We start from the raw sequence: 22,514 nt of genomic DNA, 5'->3' as shown, positions 1-22,514 counted from the left end.
GAGAACGTCGTCGTTTTTGAGTTGAGGAAGCAACCGCTCACGACCGTCAAGGATAATCGTGAAACAGGTCGAGCGTGCTTCGACGAAAACAGATACCGTCTCGCTCTTCTCTTTTGGGAAAGAGAGGAGCGAGAACGCGACACATACGCGGTCTTCCGGTTGCAAACATGCCGTATCGTCGGCTTTATATATGCGAGGAGACATACGAGAAAGCCAGGACGCCAATTGAAGCCGAAGAGCTTCGCACGTGCTCGGTGCCAAGTTAAACAATTCTGTTTACGGTGATAAGAAACTCAAACATTCGGGAGATTCGATTTAAATCTGAAGTATCTAAACCCGATAGATCTATCGATCTGTAACAAGGGTGGGATATAAATGAGGGGAAAATCGAAATTCGTTCGTCGAGTCATTTCCACCTATTTTCAACTGATCCTTTACTTACGTAGTAACATAATAAATCTTGCGCGTGGTCTACCTATGGATAGGTTACTCTGATTTATCGTAAATCTGGAGCAGATCGCTTAGAAATAATAAATTTTTTATCTATCTATGTGTCATGCAATAACGGCGTGTGAGAGCGGAGGGCGCAATTGGATTTTAGATTGAACACTCGCGCATTGATTCACTCCTACGCCGCCGCGCCGCCTTGCTCCGGTAACTTTCTCGATCGCCAGGAAGCGCAGTTGCTTTAGCTCCAATCACTATATTCCCTTTGAGCTACGAGTTTTTTTTTATACCTTTCAGCCGACTTATCCTTCAATCTTGAATTATCTGATCAAATTAAGTTGTTTACGAAAGATTTTTAGTATGATATATCCAGCGATATTTTTTGAATATTCTCAAATCTTATTTTTATTTATTGACGCTGAAGACGCCGAAAAACAAATTTGGATCTACATACTGTCTTTATCGTGTCATAATATGATTAATCAAACACGCCAAATGCTGCATGCGATAAAATTAAGCAGTCGAAATTCTTATGCGTAATGCACGCGGTAAATACATAATTAAAGGATCAATCAAGAATACGAAGGTGACGTCGCAAGGAGATATCTCTCTGGCACTTAACACGTTCGAAACTTTTCAGCATGGAGATGGGATCGTCTCGATGCGATCGGTGAGGCGGAAAATCGTGAAAATCAAAGTTATATCCCCATCGTGAAGGAAATACGGGTGCGCGCTTTTCCGCTCGGAGAACTCGAAGCGAAGTAAAGAAATAAAGCTATGCATCGTTTACGCACCCACACATACGCACACACACTCAGCCATCCACATTCGCGTCATCTCGTTCGCACAAGTTTCGCGTTCGCGAAGAGTTTCGCTCGGACTTTGAACGCGAAGCCGTTCCGTTTCAGTCACGAGGCGGTTTCATCAGCGCGGAGCTTCGTCCTGTTGCTGCAACGTGCTAATTCCCGACTCGTGAATCCCGTCGTAACGATGTTTACACATAATTTGCATTGCGTGAGAGTTGCTCGTTACATGGCGGAAGAGAAAACTCCTTTGACTCGCTTTTGCGTTGCTTATTTTTACCTAGCTCTGCCTGCTGATAGGACTTATTAAAAAATACGACTGAATTAATATTGTCCTAATGGACATCTCTTCTTTCTCGATTGCGTTCTTATTCCGCTCCGAAACGAGAATTTCGAAGCTTTCTGCTTAATTAGGTCCCATTAAATTCTATCCTTCTTCGCGTCGCCAAGTTTCTCGAGTGAGAGCGACGCCGAAAACACTTTGTTAAATGTAACGTTGCGTCGGAGGGAAAATCTCGGCGCTCGATATCGCGTGTTAAAGGTGACTGCGCATTCGCAACCGGCGCGACGCGCGGCGCTAAGTTGAGATTCGTGTCTGCGATGGCAAAAGGTAAGTGGTATCCGAAACGACGACGGTGCGAATATGGCTGAGACGGGAATTCCGCGTTTTCGCGCGAGCATATATATGAATGGAGATGGACGTGGGATATAGCGTTGTGCGCCGACGCCGACGGCGTGTGAGGAATTGTCGCGGCGCGCGCGTTGCGTCTCGCCGCCGCTGCGGGAAAAGCGTGGGAAAGGCCGCCGGTAAGCGAGAGACGCGCGATGATGCATCTTGCCGTTTAGACTAGACATGGTAAAACGGACCGCGAAACGTTGTCGGCGATGGGGGTAGACGGGGAAATGAGAAAATATGAACGCGTCCCTCCGCGCGCGCGCGTGCGCGCGAGCGAGCGAAGCGAAACGAAGCTCTATTCCGGAGCTTCCCTTCTTTCTTTTTCAGACCTCTCTTTTTGAGAGGAGAACAGAAGGTCGACGTAGCTTCGCCGCCGCGCGAGGAAATGCGCGTTCAATTTGTAAGAGAAATGGTAGTTTCTCACGCTGCCATCGCTCAGTCGCAGGTGTGAAATATTATTGTTACGCGTTGTTTGATTGAACTTGGTTTTGGCGCAATTATTTTATTTAGGTATTGACGAAAAACAAATTTCTCGGAAAAGACTGTAAAATTTAAATGAGTCACGGGATGATGATGTTATTAATACAGTGCAGAATGTAGTTCAATTATTGATATGAGATTTTTTGTTTCTTTATGACTCGCGCGAACGATATACGATTGTTCTGCAAGGGGGAATTATAAGCGAACACACGAGCGAATATGTACGTAATCAAGTGGATACGAGAAGGTACTCGAGAATGTGTGTGTGTGTGTGTGTGTGTGTGTGTGTGTGTGTGAAGACCTAATATGAACGCGATCGACCGCATTTTTTTCTGGCAGTTTGCATTTTGCCCGCATTAAATTCCTGTCGTCGATGTCGACGCAGGTCCTCGATTTCCACGGGAGTCGACCATGCGTTTGATCACCGGCGTTTTACGATGTCCTCGGGGTAAGTATAGTAATCGAATGACCGTGCGTGCATGGTAAAAGGATAACGCGCCATATATACATTTCGAACGTGCTTTGCATCGAATTTGCTAATTAGCAAGCACTTTGCGAGCTCGCAGAGAACTTCGTCATCATGTCGGTTAGTGTGCGCGCGCGCGTTTTACCTACTCGTGAAGTACTCTCGTCGCTGAAGAGTACACTTTGCCGCATAATGGCAGACGGAATATCTAAACTTCTGCGAAAAAAATGTCTTTTGGAACGTGAATTTCCTTGCGCGCAGATGACATATCTGCGAGCTGCGAAATGTATTCGCGTGAACTGTAATTCGACAAAGGAAAAGAATCGAAATAGCTACTTTGCAAGAAAACTACGAGTCCTTTGACCAAATTTGCGTTGATTTTTTTAAATGAGAATTTATTTTAACGCCGCTCTCTTTCTCCTTTATTAGAATTACCTTAGAACAAAATTAAAACCATAAAATATTTGAAATTAAAATGAAGAGAGGCAACTTTGCGTTATCTATTTGCCTTATTAGGTCTTTTTTTCGACTAACCATCGATTTTTTGTCAAGAGAAAAATAAACCGCGCGAGACTCATGAAAAATACGTGAGACATTGAAACATTGTGTATTTTTTTTTTTTTTTTTTACGAATAATAACAGCATATGTTCGCTGATGTTGAATGAAAATTTAGAAAATAGCTTGAGGATCAGGATGTATGTTGTGTAAAGCACGAGCGAGGAGCTACAACAAGATGTCGGAAGCAACGCTGTCTCGCGCGCTGTTACACGAGGGCGCATCGAATTTCTTGCCTATAGCGACGAGAGTTCGACGTAACGACGCGAGGCGGATGCAAAAGCGCGTTCCACGGAAATCGATGGACGCCATTCCGAGTGCGTCGTTTTTCTTGTCCGCGGACGGCGGACAGATATTAATTCCCGGCAGCTGCCTTCTCCCAACAATCCTGGTACCTTCCTCTCTCTACAAGCCACGGGACTCGCTCCGACCCGCTGTTAATTAATTTTGCAAGTCGCCGAACGCGGAAGGCTCCCGCTCGCGGGTGTCAACGTTGCTGTGAAGATGCGCGCGGCCAATTCTCTCGACAGCTTTCGTATACTCGCCTCGTCGGCGCGCCGCGCCGCGCGAGGGTAAGGGTGCATTGCCGATTATAATAAAGTCGTAACGTTGACAACGGATCCGTAATGATAGAGGGCGATTGACGTGTTTTAATTTACTTCGATCAGCGCGGCTCGATAAAACCGTCAAGGCGTCACCCGTGTAAAATGGATGGCGGGCGCAAATATCGAAAAAAGAGAATGGACCGCGGGACGAGCGGAGGCAGGGGAGAACTACGAATTGACAGCTACGATCAGCTCTCGCGGTGGACGATGACATACGACTCTCAAATGAGCTTTTCGTGACTTGCACGCGAGATTCCGTTCGCGAAGATCTACGAAGAACAATATTTCTAGATTCAAAATTATATTAGATTCACTATATCGGAAAGCAAAAAGGATGCTATGGAAGCTGTGGTATGATTAGCACTCGGAAACTACTACAAATAATTAAATATTCGTATATTTTAAGTTTTTTTCTAGTACAATTCTTACACGCGATGTTCGTAAAATGGAAAATGAGATTATGGCGATAATAAATGTAAAAGAGAGTAGAAATTGTCTCGTTCGAACGGTGTGAAGTAAAGGTTCCGTTGGTCATAGCAAAGACAAAATGCCGATTTAGTATGCTCAATACGGCGTCGAACTTCCCTATTGCGATGCAAACTTATTCAATTAAAGCTGATCGGAGTTAGCGCGAGGGAATCTCCAAGTCCCAGCGAGAAGGCAATAAGTCTATATCTATCGTCTTTTTCTTCCTTTCTTTCGTCGGATCGATTTTCGTTTTTGGCAATAACTAGAAAAGTACTTGGTTCTTTCTATATTCCTTGCCTATTTCCTGACTTCGAAGACGTCTTTTTGGCGGTCGACCCTCAAATTTTTTTACTCCTATATATAGCAAACTTTGTAGATCGATGTCTGTCTACTGTTACGACCGGACTTTTCCGATCTCGTGATGAAATTTTTATGACTTGTGAAAAGTTATATCTGAAATGGCGATTGCCAATTGGCGAAAAACATTAGATCGAGTGACTTGACACGTTTACAACATCTTTCAATGATATAATGATAATGGTTATAATATTTTTAAAAATTATATAATAATAATTATAAATGTGTACAGTTAAAAAAAATATTTATCTCTGATACTCATTATGATGTTTTATCAATGATTTTTCAAATTATAGCGTAGTAAATTTTCAATTGTCTCTCATTTGCATTAATTGTCAAACTTGGAGACAAAACAAGAACAGAGCGTTGAAGTAAAAAGCGCGTTATTTGTTTCTCTTCATCAAATCTCGGCAATTATTTCCAAATTCTCGCGAGTAGCGATAAACGATAAAACAATTGCTCCCCGAGATTACGTATCTATCAGTGCTTAGAAACTGAAATTCAGCTTCATATCTACTGATACGAATCCGGATAGTCCGATTTCTCGAGAACTTTTGAAAACCATGTTTCTACTCCTTTTCTCGTTTTTCCCCGCCGTCACGATTTAAGAAACAAACGACCGCGTGGTCGAATGTTTGTTTGCCCCGATACGCTCCTCGATAAAATAACTTTATGGAACAGAACCGGCAACGCAGCGAGAGTCTTCTCTTCCACCGCCTCTCGAATATTCTATTATGATTTCCAATTTTTCTTTTCGTACGGGAGAGCACGTTCGGTTTCAGCTGCAGGACGCCACGCTCATTTGCAATACCGTCATATGAGATCTTCGGGGGGATTGAAGTGCTTCTTGCAATATTATAGAGTAGATAATATGTATGTATACTTGTCAGGCGGAAATTCTCAATCGCTCATATTACTACATAAGTGAAAAATGGCGAGTGTTTCAGAGAATAGCTGTCCTAACGTCTTGATATGAACAAACAACGCGCCAGAATATTGCAAATTTGATATCGCACAACACGATATAATTAATTTCTTTTTTCACGAGAGAAGAGATTATCGATTCGCGCGTATTGAAAATTTAAAAGGGATGGATTCGGTAACTTTGAAGTACCCTGTATTTCTTTACCTCGTGATTCAATTTTAAGCGGATGGGAACCCTTCGTGAAAAATACACATAAGAGATACCCGCTTGTTAAATATTCACGCGCGAAGCCTCCCCGAAGATCCAAACTGAACTTTCACGGCCTCTCTATTCGTCAGAATTCATTCCATTCGCAGCAAACCGATAATACTCGTCGGTATAATACTCTGACATTCGCTCTGTGTAGAAACTTAGTTGTACCTAACAGGGGTATTGCGTCGGAGACCTGGGGCAGGGTCTCGGCGACGAGGTTCAGGAACACCGTCAGCGATAGCAAGATGGTCACTCCTGAAACAGTCGTAGCCCACCTGTGCTCAATGATCCGTTTCTCGTTTCGTCCGCGTTCCGTTCGCGGACGGCCGCGGCGCGGCGCGGCGCGGCGTCGACGAGCGCGGCCTCCTCAAGGAGGACGCGATCGTCGAATCGACGGCCGCCCCGTCCTTTCTCCCTGTCGATCGCGTCGGCGATCGTCGACGAAGAGAAATCGTCCGGAGCTGAATCACGTCGAGCCAACAGTTCCCGCCACGATGAGAACGAGGATTTATCTCGGCAAATGCGATTCGGGCGCAATGGAAATCGCGCGCGGGCGAGGAAGGAAAAAAAGAAGAAGAAGAAGGAGGATAATATTTTCGACCTGTAGCAGTCGATTGTAACCCGGGGAAAGTTTCGCAACTGCGCCTCGTCTCGATGGAATTGTCGACGGAATTCTCACGGGAACAGTACCTCCTTGCCGTTTTATCGGCGATGTTTTCTCGATAATCTCGGAACAAACCGACCCGCTCTGCCGTCCCGAAGGATTTCAGCTCCGTCCGAAATTCGTTCCGCCTCGCTTTGCTCGACCTCGAATCCGGGTCGGGGATCGAGCGGTTACGGGTATCTCGTTAAAGATAAACAATCCACGGTGTGTACTTATAAGCTTACATGCAAATTCGCGTATACGCACGCGAAAGAACAAATTGCAATGACGTGGCGTTTGGCGTTTAAATGCTATAATTGGTTTTTTTCGCGCCAGCTCGAGAATACACGATGCATTTTCAGTTGCGTCAAGTAACTCTATAATTAGTATCTAGTTTAAATTATGATTTTAGCTATAACAGAATTAAGAAGATGAATTAATTGAGATTACACATATATGGAATTAATACAATCAAACGACATATTAAATAAAATGAATGTGCCGTTATTAAAAATAGCGATATTTACATGAATAAGCCATAAAGGATGTTGTGAAAAAGTTAATTCTCCACAATGTAGTTTTATTTTGCCAAGTTTTAACTCCCATTGTCGTTGAAATGTTCTATCTAACCGACTTTAGATAAAAATTCAAGATAAAATAAATTTAAATAATCTTTTAATTTTTTAAAAGGGTGGTTAAATAGTTTCAAATTGACGCCTTTTATCTCTGTGTTTACCTTTTCACAATCTTTTCAAAATTTTTCCAAAATCGCAAACATCGTTTACTTTTCAGTTGAAACTTTGTGGCATGACAAAATTGCAAGTTACACGAATGAGTCACGGTACGAGAATGATAGCATTCAATCAATTTTTTATTTATCGACCAAATCACGGGGTCGGGACGGCGTGGCACTTCCGCTTCCAGGACGATCCGCACGAGTATGACCCGTGGGAGGATGGAATTTCGATTTAGCGAACTCCGTCGCGCTTGTATCCACGAACTCACGTGCCTCGGACGGTTTTGCCATCCGGCCAACATCGGGCTGGAACGTTCACCCTCGGAAAATTGTTCTCCATTGTACGAGAATGCGCGAATGCGCCATCCGATGTCCGACCCCCTTCTCGAACGAGTTGCGACAACGCGACTAGTTCTTTTGAGTTTCAACTGTCGCGCGGCTGTGAAATCCGACAGAATCGCGAAAATCCGTTACGAGTTTGAAGGGCGGCGCATAGGTCGCGACTCGCTTTGACTTTTTGTATTGTTTGAACTTATAACAGGGGATTTCGCCAAAGTTAAAGCGACGAAAATACAATATCGGAAAATGTAGATCAAACACTATACAGAAGAAAAATTTATGCTTGAAAGCTACGGCAAACTGTATATAGCAGTTTAAAGTGTATAATGTTGATAAAATCAGAGACTTGACGACGCGGCGTAAAAAGTGTGAAAATTGAAATATTTTAAGATCGTAAAGCGACAGAGATATATTCGTATAATAATTCGAAAACGAGAGGAGAGCCAGCACGTTTACATAAAACAGAGGCCACTGGGGGAAACGAGGAAGTTATTCATTGGCACTGACGTCAAGTTAAAAGGAAAACGCGGGGAAATAGTCATTCTCGATAGTACGTACTATGATGGACCGGAGTGCCTCTCCTAGGATGGTGAGTTGGAATGCATATTTTTTCTGAATTCGTAAACACGCCAGAAGCGCGTTAAAGCGTACACACGCACGCGTGGAAATGGAAAGGAAATATTTTTGGTTATATTTTCGAGCGATTTCATGGCCGAGGATATTGTATGTACATATCTCAAGTGGCGATTGTTTCGGTGTCGGTGCACAGAAACTTATTCACACGCGAGAATTTATATCATATACTCTGTAATACATACAGCAGTTTTTGCAGACATACATATTCCATTAAATAAAGCTTTAACGTTTCTTGGGGGCAGTTTTATGGTATGATATAGCGAATGAAATTTATATCTCGGGAAAATTTGAAAATTGTCTCGAAAGGAAAATGGAACCTTCGACGAAATAACGTGGAAAAGATCTTCACGAAACGATTCATTGAAAAATTGAATTTATTATGGAAAGTTGATAAAAACTCTGGAACGATAAAATTTCGGGCAACATTCAACTTTTCTTTAAAAAATGGGATTATCGTCACTATACCGCGGTAAGTGAAATTGAGTCACGTGTTACATTAGCTTCTTTTCTTTTTGGTCACGACATCGTCATTAATTTCTTCGCGTTTCGCCGAGAAAAGTTTTCGCCAAGGGGCAAATCGTTCGACGACGATGTCGATGCGAAATTATTATAAGTCGAAGCACTATGAATTTACTTAGAGATAATTTCTCAGATCAAGACGATCATGCGAAATTCGAGCGTGGCAGAAAAATAAAAACGGAAAAGGCGGAAGAAAAACGCGAAGTTGTTTCAGCGCTTTCTCTCCACCCTCACCGCTCTCGCTCTCACCACGCTCTTGGAAAGAGGAATAAATTTGGTACCATTCTTTCTCCTCCTTCGCCTCCTCTTTCTTTCTTTCTTCTAATAAGATCGCATTTACTTAAAACTTAAACCTCTTTTTTTCCGTCTCAACCGTCACGAAACTTTTCGTCGTAATGTCCTTTGGTATCGCGGGACGAGATGACATTATTATAACTTGGCGGACTATGAATTTATTATGAGAGAGGTAATACCACCGCGTGGGTAGACGTACGAAACTTTGACATCTGGAGGGAACGAAGATCGAAAACGAAAGAGAAGGCTGAGAGAGAGAGAGAAAGCAAAGAATCGCCCGATGTAAAACTTCGTCGGTGGCCGATTTTCTTATGGCTCTCTTGGAATATGGGCGACTCGATACGACAGAAACAGGGAGGACTCGAGGTGACGGTTATCGCCTAAGTTTTGCCGAAGTTTTTCTACCGAAAGAAAAGAGAGAGAGAGAGAGAGAGAGAGAGAGAGAGAGAAAGAGAGAGCAAAGAAGTAAAAGCAAAGATGGAAAGGCAGCCGGTCGCGTACGCTGCGAAGTGAAAAAAGTTCCCACGTCCGAGACTCAAGACGCCTGGTGACATGTGGGGAGTAACTCGGATAGCGATGTCTATCGATAACTCGTCGAATAATTCTTCAAGTTAATCGCGAAGAATAACGTGGATGTATTTGTGTTTTTGTCCCCTAAAATACTAAAATTTAATTAAGACTGTATAGCTGCAGCTCATAAAAGTTTTAACGACAACAGCACGAAAAACGATACAAAACTATGTTTTACAGTTTTTACATCACAAATCAGATAATTTTATTAAATTGCCGTACAGTGTATAAAAATATTCCTTTTTATCGTATTTATAACATATTAACGACAGTTTTATTTAACAATGCGACAAAAGCGATTACGGACATTTCAATATATCGTTATTTTAATATTTTAATATTATTTTAATATTGTTTAACATTAAATACTTTTAGGTTGTGTGTAGCGAATATTATTTCATTGTTTTGTCCGTGTGATTAATCGATGCGATTAATAATGCATGATAAAATTAGCGAAAACGGAGTTTTTAATTCGAGGGGCAGGATATTGCGGAATCCTTCCGTAGGCGGCAGGAATGTGCAACAACGAATGTTATATTGATACTAATTCGTCGATTAATTACTTTGTACACGAGTATAAGAGCGGTCATAATTAATGCAATCAGAAATCCACGAATGTTATAATCTATCAAGTGTCTAATTGGTTTCGCGTTGCGAATCTATTCAGCGTCGCTTTATGACGATTAGAATAGCGCGGCGATTATCGATACGAAGCGAAATAACGCGTGCGGCAATTAAAAATCATGCACTGTGATATACATCGCGCGCGGTAATTGCCAAATCGACGTACGAGCGACGCCATTTCCTTTTTGCGCGGAAACACCACATCGTTGTTCCGATACCAATCTCGATTGAAATCGGCGGCGATAAATCTGTGCTAAACTAATCACCAGACGTCCCATCGAACTTCCAAGCTCTCTTTTTCAGGACAAAAGTCCGGCGCTATACCTTTCCTTTTTTAATCAGAACATCTTCTCTTTCCTATAATGTTTAATAAAAGTAGTTTCGAATGAAATATCGACAGAACGTCGACATAGTTTGCAAATAAATTAATTTCCTGTTTTATCCGCGTTACGTTGAATTTTTCTAAGAAAATGTTTAGGTTCCCAAAGCGACATGAGAATATTACGAGAAATGTATTTTTCATTAAATGTGTCGTGATCCTGTGCTAAACTCTTATCACGCTTACTTACCGGAAGCTAAATCAACTTATCGACACCGTCGCATTAATCAAGGCATTAAACCTTGGCCGCGTTATACGCTGCTTCTGCGAGACGTTGTAAAATCGCATACCTCCTCTAGTGATTGGTTTCCCAACGCCGTTAGGCTTCACCGGAGTGCTCGTAAATGATTAAAGTACTAGACTCTACATTATTCCGGCGATTAACGTAACATCCGCCAATTAGGACCGATCGTTCGATCGGTCGACGGCCCATTACGTAATCGCTCGTTTTAACGCTTTCGGTTAAAACGAACGAGACCAGCCGGGGGATCTATTATTCTGGAGACGAACAAGGCACGCCGAAATCCAGCGAGATGAAAAACAGTAATTCGCGTCGTGCCCAAACGTGAGCCGGAAACCGAGCGGAGACTTTGCCGATCCCCCGACCGTGCAATCGCAGCAGCCTGATCCCCGAGCTCCTTTCTATTAATTAAATTAGACCGTCGCGACGCTTGTGGGATGGCATGTGGTGCGCCGGCACCGAAGTAAGGACCGCAGAAAATAATCCAGAGCCGTTTTCTCGTAACTCGTAACCGGCTTACCAAATTATATCCGTGCCGTCACCGCCGAGTCGAGTAATGGAAGACGTCTTCCTCAAAGTCGCGGGAGAATCTTTCGTGAAAGTGTGGATAAGCGCGGATAAAGTTTGTATACTCATTGAATAATGCGAACGAATCTAATCCGCGTTATAGCTTGGGTATCACATTCAAGTTTGTGTTAATTAGGCTCATTCGTATTAATTACCTGTTTATTGCGATAACGATAAATTATTTTCAGAAAATAATTTACTTCTCTAAAACGCCCGGATTTCATTTGTGTGCACGATGACTAATGAGTTTAAGTTCTAAACTTTAAAGCATCCCGCTAGATGCTCCTACCCTAAAATGGGAAATAAGTTTTGTTTTGGCTGCGCGGTTAATCTGATGCATATTGCAGATAATTCGGCATGTTTTCTGTAAACATGGGTCATCGAGTCACAACTGATCGCCCCCGGGGAGAATCCTATTTGCATCTAATTAATCCTGTCTGAGATGTTTCCATGGAGATGTCATGCACTGTCCATCCATTTTCAGCCATGAACGCGCACTCATTGACTATAGATAGCTACATCATGTTGATTGCCACATCAATAGCTTCTATGATCATTCGGGATATCCGATTGTCCATTGTTGCATCATTAGTCCGCTTGGTCATCTAAGATGTCACGAATATATCCGCTATTCGAATATCTCTTCAGTCATTATCAGTTTAATTATACCAAAATCACAATTTTGACCGTTTTTCAACCAGAATTATAATAGGTTTTATAATAAAAGGCTCCTATAAGATTATTAACACGCTTATTTATCTAATTAATTTTTATATTGTGGAAAATTGAACAATAACATGTTGATATGATATTTTATAAAAAGTTCCTATAAAATTATCAACACAATGCGTCAACTTATTTATCTAACTAAATTTATTTTTCTACATTGTGGAAAATTAAACAACAACATGATATTGACGAACTGTCAAAAACATGTATCTTTTATATTTTCTTATGTATATTTATTGAAATATCTGTTATAATATTGATGCAATGAGAAAATTTCAATGATAGTTGAAGGAACGCGTGGTTCCCGAGCTGGCTCCTGATTTCGCATGCGTCTCCTGATTTTTAACTCGATACACCGTAACACCGTGCCTCTTTCTTGCTCCTTCCGACTCGCTCTCACATACGTCCGATTTCAAAATACTTTAACGTTCGCGCCACGACCACTCGAGAACGGCCCCGCGCGCGCGGCCGGGGAAAATCGGTCTTTCTTTTCCCACGCGCGACCGAGGATCTTCTTGGATCGAGCGGACTTACCTTACGCTTCCAGGCTGGAATGGAGGAAAGAAGGGGCGGAAAAGACATAAAAGATTTGATTATATACACGTGGTGTACATATATAAGGCCCCGCAAAGCTCTGTAGTCGCCCGCGTGGACGTGAGAAACACGCGCGCCTATAGCATGTCCGTGTCTTTCGCTGGCGAGTCGAGAGACCCGCTCGCTCGAGTAAGTCAAAAGTCGTTTTATTTTCGGCGAGAGATTGGAAGGGAAAAGGTAGGACGCGTGCCACACACTACGAAGAATGAAACGAATTTCTCTCTCTCGAGTTTCTCCTAGTTTCCTAGTTTCTCCCTGCGAGGAGTCGGACAGAAATATATTAGGGTAACGGGCAAAATAATGTTAGTGTTGATGCAAAGGGACAATAATTGGATGACGCAATAATTCTTGATATACTGGAAGGGATGTGGGATGAATTGAGATTACACGAGTGGAAAAGATGGGGATCTAGAAATACCTTTTGGTTCTCAGGCTGAAGTCGCATTTTAGTCATTGGATAAATTGGATTAAAATAAACGTTATATAGATGGAATCCTTTTTCGATGAATACGCGTAGTCAGCAACAATCAAGCTGATCAATCAAACGACTGATCAAAGTTTCTTTTTTTTTTTTTATCGAAGTTTCGTCTCGAACATAGGTCGCAATTAAATGACCGATGTCTCGATTTTTCGGAACCTGCAGTCGAGCGTTTCCTCAAAGATCGTTTCTCGTTTCTCGTCTCTCTCAGCTCGTCGATCAAACCGCGGATGATCGAGCGATCTTCTTTACTCATCGCTTTCGACGTGCGACAAGGATTCCGCAGAGTGTGGATTACGATACTTACCGAGGTGTTTTGGATTCGAGAAAGGATGGCGCTTGAAAGGTGCGCTTAAAGAAATTGCTGACGTGTGGAAGACAGCTTCTCGAGGGAGCCTCGCCTCGCCTCGCCTCGTGTGAAAGCACGAGGGATTAATAAATACACGCGCCGATCGATCGACCGACCGACCGACCAACCGACCGACCGACCGACCGACCGTTCGATCGATCGATCGCCGTCCTCGCAAGAGGACCCGGCGTGCTGTCGATACAAAGTCGTCGCACCTGAGCATTACACGTACGCACCGCTATTACGCGATGTGGTCAGTGAGCAGCCGCTATCAGTGACCATGCGGCCACTAACGCCTACGAAAACGCTTCGAGTCCGACCGCAGATCGGATTGCAGGAGAGACAATTAGCCGAACCGCCCTGAATCACAAGACGGGACGTGAACGAGCGATTTGAGATCCTACGTCTAAATTACTAGACGAGACGGTATATAGCAACCGAGTGGGATCCGAGGGGAGATCTTGTAACTAAATTCCAAACTAACCCAAATTGTGCAGTATCAATAAGAACGACTTGTTGTGTAATACTCTCTAATCTGAGACTTTCGTGCGATCGTCGCTCTCCCTATCTCACGCCCCACGTCAAGACTCCTATATCCTCTGGCTTGGCATTAATTTAATCGCGCTCTTGCGCAGGGATGAACGCGCATATTTGCAAAGTCGATTCCCCGGCAGAAACGTCGTCTAGGAAAGCGCGGAGTAAGCCGAACAAGCAAAATGGAGTTCGCCTGCCTTGCGCGATTTTCCACGTTTATCTATATTCGTACAGGCAGGAGGGAATCGATTATTCTGCGTCTCCCGATAACTTCGACGGAGAGAGAGAGGAGTAGGTAGGCCGCGCCTCTATTCTACCCAGAATATTTCGAGGCGCGGGATTACGAAGGCACGATTGTCGAAACGGAATAACTAACGAAGCGAATCTGAGAGCGAATAATAAGACAACATGTCGAAAGACAATCGAATGATACAAGCTTAGTAGCCGTTTAAGAAGAGAAGAACGACTGGCTCTTTTACTGACTAATCAATCAACAAGCCTCTCGAAAAATCAAATTAATATACTCGTATATTTGAGACTCAATTCGTAGCTTAGCTAACTACGATACTTTCATAGACATTTTCGTTATATATAGAATTATTATTAATTACTTAACAAGTCATAATATTCATATCTCTGTTCAGATAGTTTTATTTACGACAAAATTTCATTTAACGTTAAAGCTAAATCATGGCAACAAGATGAAATGTTGTTTTTGATTTAAAAGTTCGCAGATTTTATGTTTCATTGGATTCATGATGGAACACATCACATTATTACTACGGCGATGAAATTTCTGTTAATATTTTCAACAGCACTGGCAGGGAATTTGTCGAGAATATCGCTTTACGGTCGCATTGAATTTACATTAGTCGAATTCACTCGATAATGCACTGGTAGATAATGCGCTCTGGCCGGCCGGCCGGCATAAGACCTATGCTTTCAGAATTAGGATGCGCATTGATACTGGTTTATTTTTGCGTTGTTCGGTAATCGATATCTATGAAGTTTACTATATAAACACACAAAGAGAGAACTCGACTAATGTAATTTCAGACAAAATATATTTATGTGGAGAAAGTTGCATATAATGCAAAATTAATTTCATTATATATATAATAATTTGTATTAATTTAAAAAATATAACGAGATCTATTAATAGATATTCACAATTTGACTTTCCATCTTCGTTGATCAAACTTACAATTAGCCTAATGTAAAAATACAAATAAAAAAGTGCCTCAATGAAATTTAATAAAGTTCAATTTGGTAACAAATTATTTATCCGGCTGAGATAATTCGTAACTATTTGTGCGGGATGATTTTCTAAAAAAATGTTTTATTTCGTCAGATTTCTCGATCGACTTATTGCCCATCGATCAACGTGCGACTTATACGTACGCGACATATCCGATATTTTGGAAACTTTTGATATCGTCCGTTTTCGCCATACTAATATACGTCGAATCTCGAGATGCAATATCGTTGGTCCCAGATACGTGATGGAAATTGAAATTTGCATCGCACGCCGCGCGCCTCCTTCAGAATCGCGCCGAATAAATGAAACGCCCGACCGATTCGCACAATACGAGTAACGCTGGGTTAACGAAGATACATGAGTCGTAAAATCGCGCTGCTGCAAGCACGCGCAACGATGACGACAAAAGTTTCTTATTTCGCATTAAAATTGCTCGGCGATAATATTCTAATTAGAAAGTTTCCCAACAGCCGCTAAATGGACAATTAATATGGCGCGAAATATCGGTATATCGACTATTATTACCGTAGCTGGCAATCGTTATACGCGCGCGGATGCAGTAAAGTTTTAATTAAACGTTTCGCGTATTTTAATGCCGAGGCACCACGGAATATATAACTCACCGCCGAAAGCCATGTCATACAGTTTCGTTCGAAAAAGTCCCAGCGGCGAGAAATTCAGAATTTAGAGTGAAGGATGATGATTTGCCAGCTGCGGAAACTCAAAGGATATAACATTGTATATAACGCGAGACGAAGATAATTATATAATAAACAGCAAAGTCGTCAATCAATACTATAAGATATACTCTCTTTGACCTTTTCCTCGATTATTCAGCTCAAATGTATATTTTTTTATTTTTGTGAAATGACTTTTGTAAGACTTAAATAAAAATCGCATGCACGTTTTTTAATAACACATACTATAGACTTTAATTTTATTTCAACGAATTCTTCGACAATTTTTTTCTGAATTTTGATGACGAGGAGCACTAAAATTAAAGCTTAACATTTTTCAGGATATACCATATGTGTTCATCGCGACGAACAAAAGAACGTTTGTTGAATACGGGCATTCTCTTTCGCGCGTTCGCGTCTGTCGCGCATCATATATTCTCTTCAAAACCTGGGGCACGGGAAACAATTATGCGGCTGCACGTTGAGCGAGTTTCGAGGCGCTATAGCGCTGAAAACTATATGGCAATCTTAAAAATACATCGCCTTATTCGACGGCGTGAAGAGCGCGACCGTTAAAACTCGGTTTTCGAGATAAACATAACTTATGACGCGTACGTGCTATCATCGCCATATGAACGCGATATCGGCACATCGGAAGACGATGGAATATACGGCAGTCATATGTATAGTAATACAGTAGCTGCCCTCGCACAATTGCTTTCGACGTAGCTGACGGGCTTCTTCCCACTCGGCTGTTTGGCGTGGCAGCCCATGCTGCACCGCTGTATAAATTTGCATCGTGCGCGGCGATATAATCGGTCTTGAGATCCGCACAAAGCGGACCCGAGGTTCATCGACCGCATCAGCTTTCCGTCTATTTTGTTGTCACCGTCATGGATTATCCTGTCGATATAAGCCGTGAGCCGGGGGTTGCGCACCACCCGGGGCACGGACGAGATTGAAATTACGAAGTTGTCGCCCGTGGACCGATTTGACCAGTGGTTAATGCTAGGGGCGGTTGACGCTAAGAAGTTACTGAATTTTCCTCGGAATTTTCCGTAGAGCAACGCTATAAAAAAGATCGATTTAAATCTAAAATGGTCACAGGAATGTAAAATTTAAAATAATCAGTAAAATAATTATTCAGTTGACATGAAAATATTTATTGCTATTTATTGCTCATTTATAGACGGAACAGTTCAATTACGATTATTAGGATTGGATGGCGCTAGAGAAAGTTTTAAGGCTCCTGCTGAGTCGATTCTAACGTAAGTCCACGACACTGCACACAGCATTAAAGGCGTGGAAAAATGACATTAAAAAGCTAAATTATTGTTGCAACATACAGCGTTATTTTGCGTTTTAGCGTAGTGTTTTTATATTTAAAATAATATTGTCGTAGAGTGTTAAAATATATCGAGAACTCCCAATTTGTTATAACTTGATATGTGAAAGCAAATATTTATAATTCGGCAGTTGTCAAACAGCTTGTTTTCGTCCTTGATTAGGCACAATTCAATTCAACATATATGAGTTATTTAATGATAATCCAAACAAAAGAGGAGTTTTTGGTATATTTTAAAAATCTATAATCGATTACAAACGCTATTTAATTGAAAAACATTTTTATTTTAATGTACGTTGCAAGAATTTCATGATATATTTTCTCGTTTCTGATGTTATCAATCCAAGATGGTTGCAGTGAATGAAAAAGACCCTTAAAATGGTTAAATTACATATTAAGCGTTAAATGCGATTGCGATAACCACATATGATTTTCAAATTGGATATATGCCATTAAGATCAAGATTTGGTTTCAAATAAAAGATGCGAAAATAAACAGAATCAATATAACCGATATAACGTTATAATTTATTTATGTGATCAGGTGTCACAATACGAGTAAAATTAGAAGCGTAAACGCGATTATCGCGATAATCATTGTATTCGAGAAATACCTTTGACGTTAGCAGCTCTTGATCTATCGTTTACATTAGAATACGAGAAAGAATAAAATTCGTAGAGCAAAGAATTATTTAAAGAATTGCAAAAATGCAAAGGAGGTGCAATAATTTCACGTCACTTATGTAAAATATGCAATTTCTCGGATCGTTGCCGTTGAAACATTATCTCGTGGCTTACTTATGACACGGATGTCGCAATTCCGCCAGTCTTCGACCGCTTAAGGCCGGGTCTACAACGATTCGCAGTCGTAAGAGTCGCAAAAAATTGACCAATTACTATTCTCTTTGCGGTCGAAGAATAATGAAGTGTAATTGGTTAATTTCTTACGACTCTTACGACTGCGACTTATCGTAGACCCAGCCTTAACGAAATTCGCAAGCTCCGTTCGCTTATGCGATCATATTCACGACAATCGACAATCAATAATGAAGCGCGATAGCTTTGAATTACCCGATGTGTTTTCGATAATTAAGATTACACGAGGTTTTTCGTGATAATTATAAACGTTTTATCTTGCTTCGTATCCTCGTTCACGTATTTCACCCTCGTCGCGCTTGACCGATCCCGATTTGCGAAAATGTCACTTCACAACGAGCGTATATATCGGCTGTGTTTCAGTTTACTTCCGGTGTACTGCGAATTTTCGCCGTTTCAATTGACGCCGCGTTTTATCCGCGGTGTCGAACACAGACGTGCGCGAAAGCGCATTTGCGAAACAACTGCGCGATTTCGCCGAAAAAATCCCGATACACGAGAAGATATCGTTGCAATATGTCTGTGTGCGGATGGACATCATATTTTCGGTGAGCATTAATCGTGCGGGACAGCCACCATAAAGAGAGAGCCACGGAGTTATCCATCTGTCCATTTCGGAACAGAGATAGTTACAGAATGCCATTCATATGGCACGGACGGGCGATTCAAATGACGAAATCATCAATTGGATAGAGAACGATTGAGATTGTCCGAGACATCGTCTTGATTAATTACCACTTGGGAAATCTATCATTACAGAATATATTCTGATGAAATTTTCGTAAAAGAATATTTTACGATTCATCTTAAATAAAAGACTCGTATGAATAGAAATGTGATATTATAATAAGTAAATATTATGTCATTTTCTCAAATATATTTTAGAAATAAAATGCTTTGAATGATAAAAATGTTCAGATTAGAAATTTGCTTCAGCGAAAGAAATATTTATTTTGAATTCATAATATGCATAAATATCTTTTTTTTTTTCCAAATAATCTCACTGTCTTTTTTAAATTTCTGTCTTTTTAATTAAATTAAGACTAATTTTATTTTGAGTTTATAAAAATGCTCTTCAGAAAGTTCGTATATTTTCTATAACTTCTTTTATAAGAAAGGATTCAAGATATGTTAATGCATTTTCCTATTAAATCTGAACATTTTAATTATCTATATTGTCAAGTATTACAAACTTCAGGATCATTATTGTCCCTTCGATAAATTTGTCTCTAAAAAATGATAAATTCGACTGAAGGTGGAAAGTCAAAATGGCCATTATATTACTAACGCTGATATAGTCTTTAGCAATCTTGCACTCTCGCGTGTTATCTCGACTATATAATGCATCGAGCTGTCAGAAGCGACTTTATGCGAGTAAGCATGTAATTAGCAGTCCGCGCGCCAAGTGTCTCCATGTTAAATCAGTGATTTCGTTCAAGCCTCTCCGGTCGCGATTCGCGAAAGCAGCTTGACTTCTTATGAAAAGAAGGAAGCGACTGTTCCTGCGAAGCGCGACGGGAATTTCTAATTGTGATGACGGCGCAAATATTTTTGCTGAACATGTCAGAATGTTGTTAGTTTGTCAAAATGGTAGATTACTCGTCGAAGTCATGCTTTTTTGTATGTGCAAGATTGCAATAAAAGAGGGTTAGTAAATCACATTAAATGAAGAATACGAAATATATAGAGTCGTTAAATCCGTTAAATAAAACTCGACTATTTTCGATCACAATGCGTATCGAAAATGCAAAAATCTTACAATTATATATAGTATAATAGCAATGTCTTTTTATTAAAGATTCTTCTAAATCTTTGACGCAAAATGAAAGAATTGGCTACGTGAGATCCAAGCGTTTACTGAACGCTAATTAGAAGCTAATAATATCCTCGTGCCACACTAGGTCTCACTAATTAAAGAGGTAGAAATAATCTTAACGATTTCGGCTTGCGGAAAATCGTTGACGATCATTTTTCTCTTTCTCTCTCTTTTCCTCTGTTGCTCTTTTCATGTACCAAATAAAGATGTTTAGCAACAAGATGTGATTCTCCACGACACTTTCGATTGTTGAAGGAAATGGAACAACGGCGGGACAATCGAATGGTTCTAAAAAGGATGGAAAAGGGCATTTTGCGGGAACAAAATAGCACCTAAACGAATTTGCGTTTAGTGCCGCTCTCATGATGGTTTGTTTTAAGATGCATCGCACGGCGCATTTATCTCAGCCACTTTAATTAAACTTTCTTTCCCAGAGGAAAGAAAATACATAATGAGAACGTTTCCCCGTGTGTATTGCATGGAGTGTATGCATATGTGTGTGTGGAGGTACTCGTTGTTTCCTCTTCTTCTTCTTCTTCTTCTTCTTCTTCTCGTTGAACAATAGAAAGGACCAGCTTTGGGAAATCGATGGATTTTTTTTGCATCTGCGCGTCGTCGCGTGGAACGGCAAGGTTGCAATGTTTTGCGTTAACTCTAATTAGGCTAAATAAAATTTCCCTTTTTGTTACAGCTCGAAATATGATATGAAAAGAGGTGAATACAACAACTAGAATTAAATCAAGTTAATTTAATCGAGGCTAAAGTTAAAATTAAGAAGAAAAAAGTGTATCACTTGCAATACATTTTGAAATTTCTTGAGTAAACATTTCGAAAATCTCTCGAATTATACGAATTCTAGATTTATATTCATCCGGATCTCATCTGTTCGCGATAATTTACGGCTATATGTAGCGAATGGCTAACGCAATTAAATGCAAAAGCGCTTTAATTCAACCTATGTGTTGAGAGTGCTTTGCATTATTAGAAATATGCGCTGCCGTTCAGTAGAAATAAATCCCTGCAAGAGTTAATTCAACATAATTTCAACATAATCTCAACGGCTTTCATCGTTCGTGAGTTGATTATTATTTCTGATATTTTTCTTTTAAACGAAGCGAGCCGATCATCTTTATGCTACAGGATTATCAAGATTATACGTTTCGTTGCTGTTCGATAACTTTATCACGCTGCTTACGCAAGTATTATGAAAGATTGGATTTATTTTAGCAAATATTAAGTTAAATTTGTAGTATTGCATTGTAATTATCTACTTATATCAAGCTTTTATACATCATACAATGTTTCTTGTTAAGAGAATACAGTAACAAAAAATAATACGACAAATTACACCAAATTGAAGATTATTTTGTGATTTTTTTGGGCGGTTAGCACGCTGTTGATTGAGGGCGAATACTAAACAGGTGTATATTGAGAGACATGTGTGTGTGTGTGTGTGTGTGTGTGTATGTGTGTGGGACATTTAGATGAAAAACATATTACAACAGTACGTATATATGTGATTCTACGAAAAAAGATTTCAAAGCCTAGAACATTGTGAAAGGAGAAATCGAAAAACGAATTCACTGTATGTACACGGATATTGCATGTGGAAACAAATCATTCGGGACACGTCGCTGGAACTAAACGAACTAACTCGGTACTGCAAGAATCAAAGATGTGAGTGTCCTCGTGTCTTGATCACGCGTTTTACACGTATAAACATGATATCTCGCTCGAGACTCGCTTTAAAGTCCCATTTAACTCCGCTCGTAATTGTAAAAATTAATTTTACGACGATGTACTACAGAGCGCTCCTGTGATCGTAAAACTATAATTCGTCATCTATTTTATTATAGCCCCTTCCGCTGACGTCGCGGCGGAAACATAGTTCAGCTCGTTTGTTCGGATTTTATTTCTGACGTTCACATCTTTACTGCTTGCTATCCCGACATAACGGTCACCATCGATGCAAGTATAAAAATAAAATTGTACATAGGGAGTACAAAGGTCCTGGGGAGCCCTGTCCCGCGTTGTCGTTCGCAAATGAGCGCGTTTGCTGGGCGTGTGATTGCTTAGCGAACAGATAGTTTCCGGCGGCGTTTTGTAAATATATTCGCGTCCGATATCACTTGATTTTATTTTACGACGTTTCCAAACGATCCATTTAAAATCTTAATTGCGACAATCTAAGTATTACGATACGCAGTCAATCCGCTTTATGCCTTGAAGAAGCTTTTCCGACGGGAGAAGACGCGTTCCAGAATCTCACGGCGAAG

The 22,514-nt window shown here is 40.8% G+C and overlaps 1 protein-coding gene across 3 annotated transcripts in view; it reads right to left on the bottom strand.

The window, feature by feature from the left end:
- Nachralpha6 (nicotinic acetylcholine receptor alpha6) overlaps positions 1–22,514 on the bottom strand; it is a 241,146-nt gene that overhangs the window by 51,165 nt on the left and 167,467 nt on the right. For 2 of the 3 annotated variants that reach the window (XM_077404959.1, XM_077404958.1), the window contains one exon: positions 6,204–6,290. The exons of the other annotated variant lie outside the window; for it this stretch is intronic. In XM_077404959.1, the coding sequence (XP_077261085.1) occupies positions 6,204–6,290 (87 nt within the window). The remainder of the gene's footprint in view (positions 1–6,203; positions 6,291–22,514) is intronic. 3 annotated transcript variants of the gene reach the window in all.

Source organism: Temnothorax americanus, unplaced genomic scaffold, assembly GCF_048541705.1.
Source record: "Temnothorax americanus isolate GAGA-0224 unplaced genomic scaffold, ASM4854170v1 Scaffold2, whole genome shotgun sequence".
NCBI classification, from domain to species: Eukaryota; Metazoa; Arthropoda; class Insecta; order Hymenoptera; family Formicidae; genus Temnothorax; species Temnothorax americanus.
This window is presented reverse-complemented; position numbering and strand designations above follow the sequence as displayed.